This window comes from Pseudophryne corroboree, chromosome 10 (genome assembly GCF_028390025.1).
Source record: "Pseudophryne corroboree isolate aPseCor3 chromosome 10, aPseCor3.hap2, whole genome shotgun sequence".
Classification (NCBI taxonomy): Eukaryota; Metazoa; Chordata; class Amphibia; order Anura; family Myobatrachidae; genus Pseudophryne; species Pseudophryne corroboree.
The window spans coordinates 51,728,336-51,740,601 of record NC_086453.1 but is presented as its reverse complement, the minus strand read 5'-3'; the positions used below and the strand labels follow the sequence as shown (position 1 = coordinate 51,740,601).

Here is a 12,266-nt window from a genome sequence, read left to right as displayed (position 1 = left end):
TGTTGGCCTTGGCTTCGGCCAGGCGTGTATCAGAATTGGCGGCTTTGTCTTGTAAAAGCCCTTATCTGATTTTCCATATGGATAGGGCGGAATTGAGGACTCGTCCCCAATTTCTCCCAAAGGTTGTTTCAGCGTTTCATTTGAACCAGCCTATTGTGGTGCCTGCGGCTACTCGTGACTTGGAGGACTCCAAGTTGCTGGACGTAGTCCGGGCCCTAAAAATCTATGTTTCCAGGACAGCTGGAGTCAGAAAGACTGACTCGCTATTTATCCTGCATGCGCCCAACAAGTTGGGTGCGCCTGCTTCAAAGCAGACTATTGCTCGCTGGATCTGTAGCACGATTCAACTTGCACATTCTGCGGCTGGACTGCCGCATCCTAAATCTGTAAAAGCCCATTCCACGAGGAAGGTGGGCTCTTCTTGGGCGGCTGCCCGAGGGGTCTCGGCTTTACAACTTTGCCGAGCAGCTACTTGGTCGGGGTCAAACACATTTGCTAAATTCTACAAGTTTGATACCCTGGCTGAGGAGGACCTAGAGTTCGCTCATTCGGTGCTGCAGAGTCATCCGCACTCTCCCGCCCGTTTGGGAGCTTTGGTATAATCCCCATGGTCCTTACGGAGTTTCCAGCATCCACTAGGACGTCAGAGAAAATAAGATTTTACTCACCGGTAAATCTATTTCTCGTAGTCCGTAGTGGATGCTGGGCGCCCATCCCAAGTGCGGATTGTCTGCAATACTTGTATATAGTTATTGTTTAACTAAAGGGTTATTGTTGAGCCATCTGTTGAGAGGCTCAGTTATTGTTCATACTGTTAACTGGATATAGTATCACGAGTTATACGGTGTGATTGGTGTGGCTGGTATGAGTCTTACCCGGGATTCAAAATCCTTTCCTTATTGTGTCAGCTCTTCCGGGCACAGTATCCTAACTGAGGCTTGGAGGAGGGTCATAGAGGGAGGAGCCAGTGCACACCAGGTAGTCCTAAAGCTTTCTTTAGTTGTGCCCAGTCTCCTGCAGAGCCGCTATTCCCCATGGTCCTTACGGAGTTCCCAGCATCCACTACGGACTACGAGAAATAGAATTACCGGTGAGTAAAATCTTAATTTCTCAGCGCTCTGAACACTGTATTCTTGCTTCGCAGATGTTCTTGTACTCCTCTTGGACGATATATTGATGCTTCTTCAGAAACAGGATGAGCGTTTGGTTTTGAAATGTCAAAGTCGTACGATCACCCCTACTCCAGATGGAAAACTCATGCTGAGTCCGATCATTAAGCTGCATATGGCAATAGCTCGTGAGGTGGCTACTGGTAGGTATATTAGGGAGAATACTAATACACTGTCCTAGGAGGAAGGAACGTTTCACTTACTAACAAACTGTAATAGAAAGAAGTACGTTTCGCTTACTAATGCACTGTCGTAGAAAGAAGTACGTTTCACTTACTAATACATTGTTGTAGAAAGAAGTACGTTTCGCTTACTAATACACTGTCGTAGAAAGAAGGACGTTTCACTTACTAATACATTGTTGTAGAAAGAAGGACGTTTCTCTTACTAATACACTGCAGTAGAAGCAAGGGCGTTTCGCTTACTGATGGCCCCAGGCCTGTGGACTGGTCAATGAAGTAACCTCTAGATTAACCTCCGTAGATCCTGCTTGGTATTGTTGATTTGGAGCGCCAAAGACCGGATCTTTTACGCTCCATATTGTGGCAAATGATTCACTCTGAAATAAGTTCATTGTTGAATTTTTAACTGTACCTAAAGTGGATACGCGCCTAGATATGAAGAACACCTGAAGAACTTGCTGTTTTCTCTACGTACCAGTCAAGTCTGATTTTGTATTTACACTATGGCTGTGGTCTCTTGCAGATAATAAAGCCTTCTTTGTCATATTCAGATGGGAGGATAGAGCACAGATCTATGAGCTAGTGGCACCGACCACATCAGAGAAGAAAAAGTAAGTAACAGGCAGATGGTGGGAGACGGAGATGGTTGTTGGAGAGGAGCAAACAAGTGATGTGATACATGTTAGTAAGGAGCTTCTGCTCCATTGGAGGTTTCTGTCCACCCTGAGCTTATTATACTATTTATTAACTGTTATTGTGTAGTGTATACAGCTTGCGCAGCTATATAAAGAGAATATATAATCACTCGCATTAGTACATACCGCAGTGGTGCTTACAATATACATTGCCTATCACATGCATACACAATAGGGCTCATTTTATAAGTAGTCTTTTAACTTTCCAGTATTTCTGAAGTGTTGGAGGACAATGGGCTTAATTCAGACCTGATCACAGCAGCAAATTTGTTCTCTAATGGGCAAAACCATGTGCCCTGCAGGTGGGGCAGATACAACGTGTGCAGAGAGAGTTAGATTTGATTGGGTTATTGTTTCTGTGCAGGGTAAATACTGGCTGCTTTATTTTTACACTGCAATTTAGATTTCAGTTTGAGGACGCCCCACCCAAATCTAACTCTCTCTGCACATGTTACATCTGCCCCACCTGCAGTGCACATGGGTTTGCCCATTAGAGAACAAATTTGCTGCTGCGATCAGGTCTGAATTAGGCCCTATGTATCCTAATCTGCTACTTTGTACCAATGCATTTGTGACAAACATCGTTACTCTAAGTACGCTATTGACGATTTAGGGGGTCATTCAGACCTGATCGCACACTGCGATCAGCTCAGAACTGCGCATGCACCGCAGTGCGCAGGCGCATCGTACGGGTACAAAGCAGATCGTTGCTGAGCGATGGATTTAACAAAGATTCCATTCGCACAGCCGATCGCAAGGTGATTGACAGGAATAGGGCGTTTGTGGGTGGCAAGTGACCGTTTTCTGGGAGTGGTTGGAAAAATGCAGGCGTGTCCAGGCGTTTGCAGGGCGGGTGTCTGACATCAATTCCGGGACCGGACAGGCTGAAGTGATCGCAGCGGCTGAGTAAGTTCTGGGCAACTCAGAAACTGCACAAAACTTTTTTGTAGTGCTCGGCTGCACATGCGATCGCACACTTGCAAAGCAAAAATATACTCCCCTATGGCGGCGACTATCTGATTGCAGCGCTGCAAAAAATAGCTAGCGAGCGATTAGGTCTGAATTAGGCCCTTAGTGCACTATTGAAGGAGCGTCTAAGTCAGGAGTGGCCAACCAGTCAGAGGCAAAGAGCCAGAAAAGATCTGTAGTCAAGAGCAAGAGCCACTATCATGCGTGCGCGCAAATATGGGGCGTGACCTAGTTGTCACAAAGCCACACCCCATTTTTGTGTGCACAATTTTCGGTATGACGTTTGTAGAAGTATGACCTCATATCATAACCCCGTTTTTCGTCATGTTGTACAGTGCCAGATATATATAAAAACGCCAAAAAATGGGTGCCTCCACAGTGCCTGCTATGCCCCCAGTGCCAGATACACATGTCCCCACAGTGCCTGCTATGCCCCCAGTGCCAGATACACATGTCCCCACAGTGCCTGCTATGCCCCCAGTGCCAGATACACATGTCCCCACAGTGCCTGCTATGCCCCCAGTGCCAGATACACATGTCCCCACAGTGCCTGCTATGCCCCCAGTGCCAGATACACATGTCCCCACAGTGCCTGCTATGCCCCCAGTGCCAGTTACACATGTCCCCACAGTGCCTGCTATGCCCCCAGTGCCAGTTACACATGTCCCCACAGTGCCTGCTATGCCCCCAGTGCCAGTTACACATGTCCCCACAGTGTCTGCTATGCCCCCAGTGCCAGATACACATGTCCCCACAGTGCCTGCTATGCCCCCAGTGCCAGTTACACAAGTCCCCACAGTGTCTGCTATGCCCCCAGTGCCAGATACACATGTCCCCACACAGTGCCTGCTATGCCCCCAGTACCAGATACACATGCCCCCACAGTGCCTGCTATGCCCCCAGTGCCAGATACACATGTCCCCACACAGTGCCTGCTATGCCCCCAGTGCCAGATACACGTCCCCACAGTGCCTGCTATGCCCCCAGTGCCAGATACACATGTCCTCACAGTGCCTGCTATGCCCCCAGTGCCAGATACACATGTCCCCACAGTGCCTGCTATGCCCCCAGTGCCAGATACACATGTCCCCACAGTGCCTGCTATGCCCCCAGTGCCAGATACACATGCCCCCAGTGCCAGTTACACATGTCCCCACAGTGCCTGCTATGCCCCCAGTGCCAGATACACATGTCCCCACACAGTGCCAGATACACATGTCCCCAGTGCCAGATATGCCCCCAGTGCCAGATACACACGTCCCCACAGTGCCTGCTATGCCCCCAGTGCCAGATACACACGTCCCCACAGTGCCTGCTATGCCCCCAGTGCCAGATACACACGTCCCCAGTGCCAGATACACATGTCCCCACAGTGCCTGCTATGCCCCCAGTGCCAGATACACATGTCCCCACAGTGCCAGCTATGCCCCCAGTGCCAGATATGCCCCCAGTGCCAGATACACATGTCCCCACAGTGCCTGCTATGCCCCCAGTGCCAGATACACATGTCCCCACAGTGCCTGCTATGCCCCCAGTGCCAGATACACATGTCCCCACAGTGCCTGCTATGCCCCCAGTGCCAGATACACATGTCCCCACAGTGCCTGCTATGCCCCAGTGCCAGATACACATGTCCCCACAGTGCCTGCTATGCCCCCAGTGCCAGATACACATGTCCCCACAGTGTCTGCTATGCCCCCAGTGCCAGATACACATGTCCCCACAGTGCCTGCTATGCCCCCAGTGCCAGATACACATGTCCCCACAGTGCCTGCTATGCCCCCAGTGCCAGATACACATGTCCCCACAGTGCCTGCTATGCCCCCAGTGCCAGATACACATGTCCCCACAGTGCCTGCTATGCCCCCAGTGCCAGATACACATGTCCCCACAGTGTCTGCTATGCCCCCAGTGCCAGATACACATGTCCCCACAGTGCCTGCTATGCCCCCAGTGCCAGATACACATGTCCCCACAGTGTCTGCTATGCCCCCAGTGCCAGATACACATGTCCCCACAGTGCCTGCTATGCCCCCAGTGCCAGATACACATGTCCCCACAGTGCCTGCTATGCCCCCACAGTGCCAGATACACATGTCCTCACAGTGCCTGCTATGCCCCCAGTGCCAGATACACATGTCCCCACAGTGCCTGCTATGCCCCCACAGTGCCAGATACACATGTCCTCACAGTGCCTGCTATGCCCCCAGTGCCAGATACACATGTCCCCACAGTGCCTGCTATGCCCCCACAGTGCCTGCTAGTGACTGTGTGATGTCACTGGGATGTGGGAATGTGAGGAAAGGACCCAAAATATGTCGGAGACTAGACAGCTTTAGCAGAAACAACCCATGAGGTCACTAATGGCCTACACCGAGGGACATCTCCTGTGACCGGCACAGTTTAACCAGGATTTATTTTGACAATGAAAAAGTAAAATATTTTTGTATAAAATGATCCTGCTGCCTTCAGGTCCTCCTTACTGAGGACAATCTACAGGAGTAGTTTCACCATACAACCCATAGGTGGTGCTATTTGCTTTCTCCTCTGTATTGAATACAAATGGCAGAACGTTATATGTACAGGTGTAGCCAGACACGTAATCGCAGCAAAGTAGTCGTGCCATGTGTGCCCGCGTGCACGCGGACGGCCATGGAGATTAAATTAGCTAGGTGCCGGGTGTGAACAGTCGGCGTACGCCTGTGCAGTCGCATTGCGGGAAGAACCAGCGAGGCTGCATCTGTAGCACCGTTTCCAGCATGTATCCGACATGTCACTTATACACTGTTAGTCCGTAACACATGAATCACCCATTTGTCCCCTAGGAAGGTGTCTAGGACCAATGTCTAGACTGCTGATTGTTATGTGCATTGTGTGTTAAGGTAAAGTTTATACTACCGGCCAACAGTATACAGGACACTTGTGTTATTAACATGTCTGTCTTCTTACAGCTGGTTTACTCTCATCAGTCAGAATACTGGCCCCCTGGAATCTTCTGCTTACAAACCAAGACCTTCCTTTAGTAACCCATCCATGCTTCCTCAGAGCCCCACCGAGTAAGTGCTTTGTGCAGCCTATTGTCTAGGGATCGGGCGATGTCAGTGCTGTGTAATATTATGTTATACATGTGACTTGCTTGTACGCAGGCTCGTGTACTTGGCTGTATACTCATTGCCTCGTTCTAGCAGCCGTTTCATTCTCCCTACTAGTGAGTGTGTCTTTCCTATTGTATCGCTCACTATGCACCGTGCTGGTGACCATGGACAATACATAGCAGGTAACCTATCAGTACAGAGCATTACTAAAACATCCTGAACTAGGCAGTAGAAGTAACAGGTAGGGCAACACGATGTTGCTGCAGGGGAAGGAGGTGATTTCAGAATTCTATTTCCCTGAATGCCGGGTACAGGCAAACTGTGGCACTCCAGCTACTGTGGAACTAAACATCCCAGCGTGGCCTGTCACTGTATTAGCATGTTCTAAAAGCAAAATTGTGGCCGAGCATGCTGGGATGTGTAGCGAGCAGGCGGTGTTCACAAGGTGCGGGTGTGCAGGCATTGCGGGCGAGCAGGCAGTGTGCGCGAGGTGCGGGCGAGCAGGCAGTGTGCGCGAGGTGCGGGTGTACAGGCATTGTGGGCGAGCAGGCAGTGTGCGCGAGGTGCGGGTGTACAGGCATTGTGGGCGAGCAGGCAGTGTGCGCGAGGTGCGGGCGAGCAGGCAGTGTGCGCGAGGTGCGGGCGAGCAGGCAGTGTGCGCGAGGTGCGGGCGAGCAGGCAGTGTGCGCGAGGTGCGGGCGAGCAGGCAGTGTGCGCGATGTGCGGGGCGAGCAGGCAGTGTGCGCGAGATGCGGGCGAGCAGGCAGTGTGCGCGAGGTGCAGGCGAGCAGGCAGTGTGCGCGAGATGCGGGCAAGCAGGCAGTGTGCGCGAGGTGCGGGCAAGCAGGCAGTGTGCGCGAGGTGCGGGCGAGCAGGCAGTGTGCGCGAGGTGCGGGCGAGCAGGCAGTGTGCGCGCGGTGCGGGCGAGCAGGCAGTGTGCGCGAGGTGTGGGTGTACAGGCATTGTGGGCGAGCAGGCAGTGTGCGCGTGGTGCAGGCGAGCAGGCAGTGTGCGCGAGGTGTGGGTGTATAGGCATTGTGGGTGAGCAGGGAGTGTGCGCGTGGTGCAGACGAGCAGGCAGTGTGCGCGAGGTGTGGGTGTATAGGCATTGTGGGCGAGCAGGCAGTGTGCACGAGTTGTTGCAGAGGGAGACAGTGTGCTGGCGGTGTAGGTGAGAACACAGGGAACAAAACCTCCCACATGGGCAGATCTATCACTGCCAGGTGTGCGTACATCTCAATCAGGCCCAGAGTTGCTGAGGGTGAGTAGGAGACGGAGGGGACAGAGCACTGGGTGACGTAGCTGGGTGTAGGGGGAGGACTAGAGGGAAGAGGGCCATGAGAGCTTACATACTTACTGCACGGGGATAACAACTGCATGGTAAACCTGCTAAGTACTTGTGATGTCCCTCTGCTTGTAGTTTGTGTTGTCTGGTACAGTGCTCATTATATGTGTCACCGCTATATTACTGTGTATTACCTTGTACAAGCTATAAAGCCTTACAGTAGATTCTGAGATCCTGGCCGCATGGTGACTGATGATTTCAGTGTGGTGAAAAGATTTCATGTCATTGCTTTGCAGCTATAATGAGCAGCTGCTGACCAGCTCAGAGAATGGAGGTTCCATGAAAGAGTCCGTCACGAAGGATGGTAAGCGTTCCCACTCTACAGATCCGGCAGTTCCTAATAATGTAGCTCAGTCTCCTGCTCAGCATCATACTGCGCTCTGAGAGTCGCCAGTTCCTCCTCTTCTATCTATGGAGAAACTTGACGTCTTTGATGTATCTTCATATAATGAGGATGAAAGGAAGACAGCAGCCCACAGAGAACCATCTCTGATTGCATTGATCCAGAGGGAGTATGACTTTTGGCATTTTAGCTTCAGAGGGGTAAAAGCCATCCGGACATAAAAAATCTAAGCTTTGGCTATATCAATCACCCAGTGCTGGCGGTCCTGCCTCCGTTTATTGTCCTAACCACTTGCCTGGCATGGTCGCATTTGCCCTGCTATGCTATATGGGCGGGAGGGTCTATAATCATTGTGGGTGTGAGGGGGTTTGGTAATTATACTAATGAAGGTCATCTGGTGGTTATCAAAGCCTACACAGGTATACCACAAGAGTTTAAGAACAATATATGGGGGTATCAACATTACATGAGTAGAGAGGCATGCTGTATGTATGTATGTATGTGTGTGTGTGAAGGGGGGGGGGGGGGGGTCAGTAGATACCGTAAATTCTATAAATGTAAATACAGAATGCTAAAGGATTGGGTGAGTAATGCTAAAAAAAAAAAAAAAAAGGGACTCCTGGACACAAGGTGGCACCAGACAGCCACTGAGGTATTTTTTACTTAAATATTGTAAAAATTTTTTATATAAATATTACTTATTAATGATAATCAGTAATGATATGTACATAGGAGCCCCTTTAATTAGTTGTGAATTTCCTTCACACAGTCCCTCCTTGGACATTTAGGCTTGTTGACTACAGCATTATGTTCTTGCAATTCAACCATGGCACTTTTGTTCTACTCACATATCCCAAATCATGGTCTGGGTTCCTGTTCTGAATCCTGCTGCCCTTCTTGACTTCACAGAAAAGGAGGAATCCATGGATGAGGTGGGCTTGGGGCAGGATGAGAGTGCTGGAGACCAGTCAAACATATCTGGACACCTTCTGGACCACAATTTTCAGACCTACAAGCTGAACCGGTACGCGAGCACAACAGGGAACATTGCCATTGAGGCACTAGAGGAAGGTGAGGAGGACAAGTGAGAAGGGCTTGGTGGTTAGCTAGAGGTAATTGTACGTTTCCTTCACTCAACCCCTTTCTCCTCCTCTTAGTGTCTGTGCTGAAGAGGCTACTAGTACGTAATATCCGCCTGTCTGCATGTCTGGATACAGAGTCTCTCTCTAACCTGGAGAACTGGTCTGACTCTGCTCAAGAGGAGGCTGGAGTGCTTCCACCTGGACAAGATGAGAAGGCCTCCAATGGAGATCAGTTAGAAGACTCTGTGCCAGATTCTGAGAGAGATACAAGAGAGCTGGGTGAGGATGGTGAGTCCAGGTTCTGGGTGTGAAAGTTGCAGCGACGGGTTACTTGATGGTTTTGAAGTGTAGCTATTGATTTACCAAAGTATTAGGCAGCCATATTTAAAAGCCGGGTTCAAGACAATGCATTGCATCAACTGAAACGGAACTAGTAATCACTTACGCAAGAAGCACAGTTTTGAAAACTGGTGTAGAAGAAACAGCTGGTGCCCACATCAACCAATCACATTCTGACATGCTTGAATTTTTTGTTTTGTATGTGTTTGTTGTTTTTTTCCTGTATGTATATGTATGTGTATGTATATATATATATATATATATATATATATATATATAGCAGCTGATGTCGGATCGGCACTCTCCTGAAAGCGGAATATTGTTGCTCCGGTGCCCTCTGGAGAAATTCATACAAGTGACAGGCTGTATGGCAAACAGCGGCACTCAGAGACTGACGAAGCCAAAGTAAGGTGCTAGTGCTTTTATTCCATGGCTGGTGGTTCCAACGTTTCGGGGCGCGCAAGCCCCTTTTTCAAGGTGAGCCAATTTGTATTTGGCTCACCTTGAAAAAGGGGCTTGCGCACCCCGAAACGTTGGAACCACCAGCCATGGAATAAAAGCACTAGCACCTTACTTTGGCTTCGTCAGTCTCTGAGTGCCGCTGTTTGCCATACAGCCTGTCACTTATATATATATATATATATATATATATATATATATATATATATATTTCTCTGATGTCCTAAGTGGATGCTGGGACTCCGTAAGGACCATGGGGAATAGCGGCTCTGCAGGAGACTGGGCACAACTAAAAGAAAGCTTTTGGTCTAACTGGTGTGCACTGGCTCCTCCCTCTATGACCCTCCTCCAGACCCCTAGAATCTTGTGCCCGGCTGAGCTGGATGCACACTAGGGGCTCTCCTGAGCTCCTAGAAAAGAAAGTATATTTTAGGTTTTTTATTTTCAGTGAGATCTGCTGGCAACAGACTCACTGCTACGAGGGACTAAGGGGAGAAGAAGCGAACCTACCTGCTTGCAGCTAGCTTGGGCTTCTTAGGCTACTGGACACCATTAGCTCCAGAGGGATCGAACACAGGGCCCGACCTCGATCGTCCGGTCCCGGAGCCGCGCCGCCGTCCCCCTTACAGAGCCAGAAGCATGAAGATGGTCCTGAAAATCGGCGGCAGAAGACTTCGGTCTTCAACAAGGTAGCGCACAGCACTGCAGCTGTGCGCCATTGCTCCTCATGCACACCTCACACTCCGGTCACTGATGGGTGCAGGGCGCTGGGGGGGGGGGGGGGGGGCGCCCTGAGCAGCAATATTAATACCTTGGCTGGCAAATAATCACAATATATAGTCCCAGAGGCTATATATGTGAATAATACCCCTGCCAGGATCCATAAAAAAGCGAGAGAAACTTCGCCGAAAAAGGGGCGGGGCTATCTCCCTCAGCACACTGGCGCCATTTTTCCCTCACAGCTCCGCTGGAAGGATCGCTCCCAGGCTCTACCCTGCAGTTTCAAGCTACAAAGGGTAAAAAAGAGAGGGGGGGCACTAAATTTAGGCGCAGCAATATATATATATATAAGCAGCTATAAGGGAAAATCACTCAGTTATAGTGTTCATCCCTGTGTTATATAGCGCTCTGGTGTGTGCTGGCATACTCTCTCTCTGTCTCCCCAAAGGGCTTTGTGGGGTCCTGTCCTCTGTCAGAGCATTCCCTGTGTGTGTGCGGTGTGTCGGTACGGCTGTGTCGACATGTTTGATGAGGAGGCTTATGTGGAGGCGGAGCAGATGCCGATAAATGTGATGTCACCCCCTGCGGGGCCGACACCTGAGTGGATGGTTATGTGGAAGGAATTACGTGACAGTGTCGACTCCTTACATAAAAGGTTTGACGACATACCAAATATGGGACAGCCGGCTTCTCAGCCTGTGCCTGCCCAGGCGTCTCAAAAGCCATCAGGGGCTCTAAAACGCCCGCTACCTCAGATGGCAGACACAGATGTCGACACGGAAACTGACTCCATTGTCGACGACGATGAGACTAATGTAACTTCCAATAGGGCCACACGTTACATGATTGAGGCTATGAAAAATGTGTTGCACATTTCTGATGTTACCCCAGGTACCACAAAAAAAGGGTAATATGTTTGGAGAGAAAAAACTACCAGTAGTTTTTCCTCCATCTGAGGAATTAAATGAAGTGTGTGAAGAAGCGTGGGCTTCCCCCGATAAGAAACTGGTAATTTCTAAAAGGTTACTGATGACGTACCCTTTCCCGCCAGAGGATAGGTCACGTTGGGAAACATCCCCTAGGGTGGATAAAGCGCTCACACGCTTGTCAAAGAAGGTGGCACTACCGTCTCCGGATACGGCCGCCCTAAAGGAGCCTGCTGATAGAAAGCAGGAATCTATCCTGAAGTCTGTATATACACACACAGGTATTATACTGAGACCAGCTATTGCTTCAGCATGGATGTGCAGTGCTGCAGCTGCGTGGTCAGATTCCCTGTCGGAAAATATTGATACCCTAGACAGGGACACTATATTGCTAACCGTAGAGCATATTAAAGACGCAGTCTTATACATGAGAGATGCACAGAGGGATATTTGCCGGCTGGCCTCTAAAATAAGTGCAATGTCCATTTCTGCCAGGAGAGGGTTATGGACTCGGCAGTGGACAGGTGATGCAGATTCTAAAAGGCACATGGAAGTTTTGCCTTATAAGGGTGAGGAGTTGTTCGGGGATGGTCTCTCGGACCTCGTTTCCACAGCAACAGCTGGGAAGTCAGCATTTTTACCCCATGTTCCCTCACAGCCAAAGAAAGCACCGTATTATCAGGTACAGTCCTTTCGGCCCCATAAGGGCAAGCGGGTTAAAGGCGCATCCTTTCTGCCCAGAGGCAGAGGTAGAGGGAAAAAGCTGCAGCATACAGCCAGTTCCCAGGAGCAAAAGTCCTCCCCCGCTTCCTCCAAGTCCACCGCATGACGCTGGGGCTCCACAGGCGGAGCCAGGTACGGTGGGGGCCCGTCTCAAAAACTTCAGCAATCAGTGGGCTCGCTCACGGGTGGATCCCTGGATCCTTCAAGTAGTATCTCAGG

General features: G+C 50.1%; 1 protein-coding gene across 9 annotated transcripts in view; it reads left to right on the top strand.

The window, feature by feature from the left end:
• The window catches only part of ARHGEF1 (Rho guanine nucleotide exchange factor 1), a 139,764-nt gene that overhangs the window by 119,746 nt on the left and 7,752 nt on the right, over positions 1-12,266 (top strand). For 8 of the 9 annotated variants that reach the window (XM_063942379.1, XM_063942378.1, XM_063942374.1 and 5 more), the window contains 6 exons: positions 1,145-1,312; positions 1,875-1,962; positions 5,967-6,071; positions 7,692-7,759; positions 8,708-8,869; positions 8,956-9,168. In XM_063942379.1, the coding sequence (XP_063798449.1) occupies positions 1,145-1,312; positions 1,875-1,962; positions 5,967-6,071; positions 7,692-7,759; positions 8,708-8,869; positions 8,956-9,168 (804 nt within the window). The remainder of the gene's footprint in view (positions 1-1,144; positions 1,313-1,874; positions 1,963-5,966; positions 6,072-7,691; positions 7,760-8,707; positions 8,870-8,955; positions 9,169-12,266) is intronic. The other variant, XM_063942377.1, reaches the window with a different exon arrangement.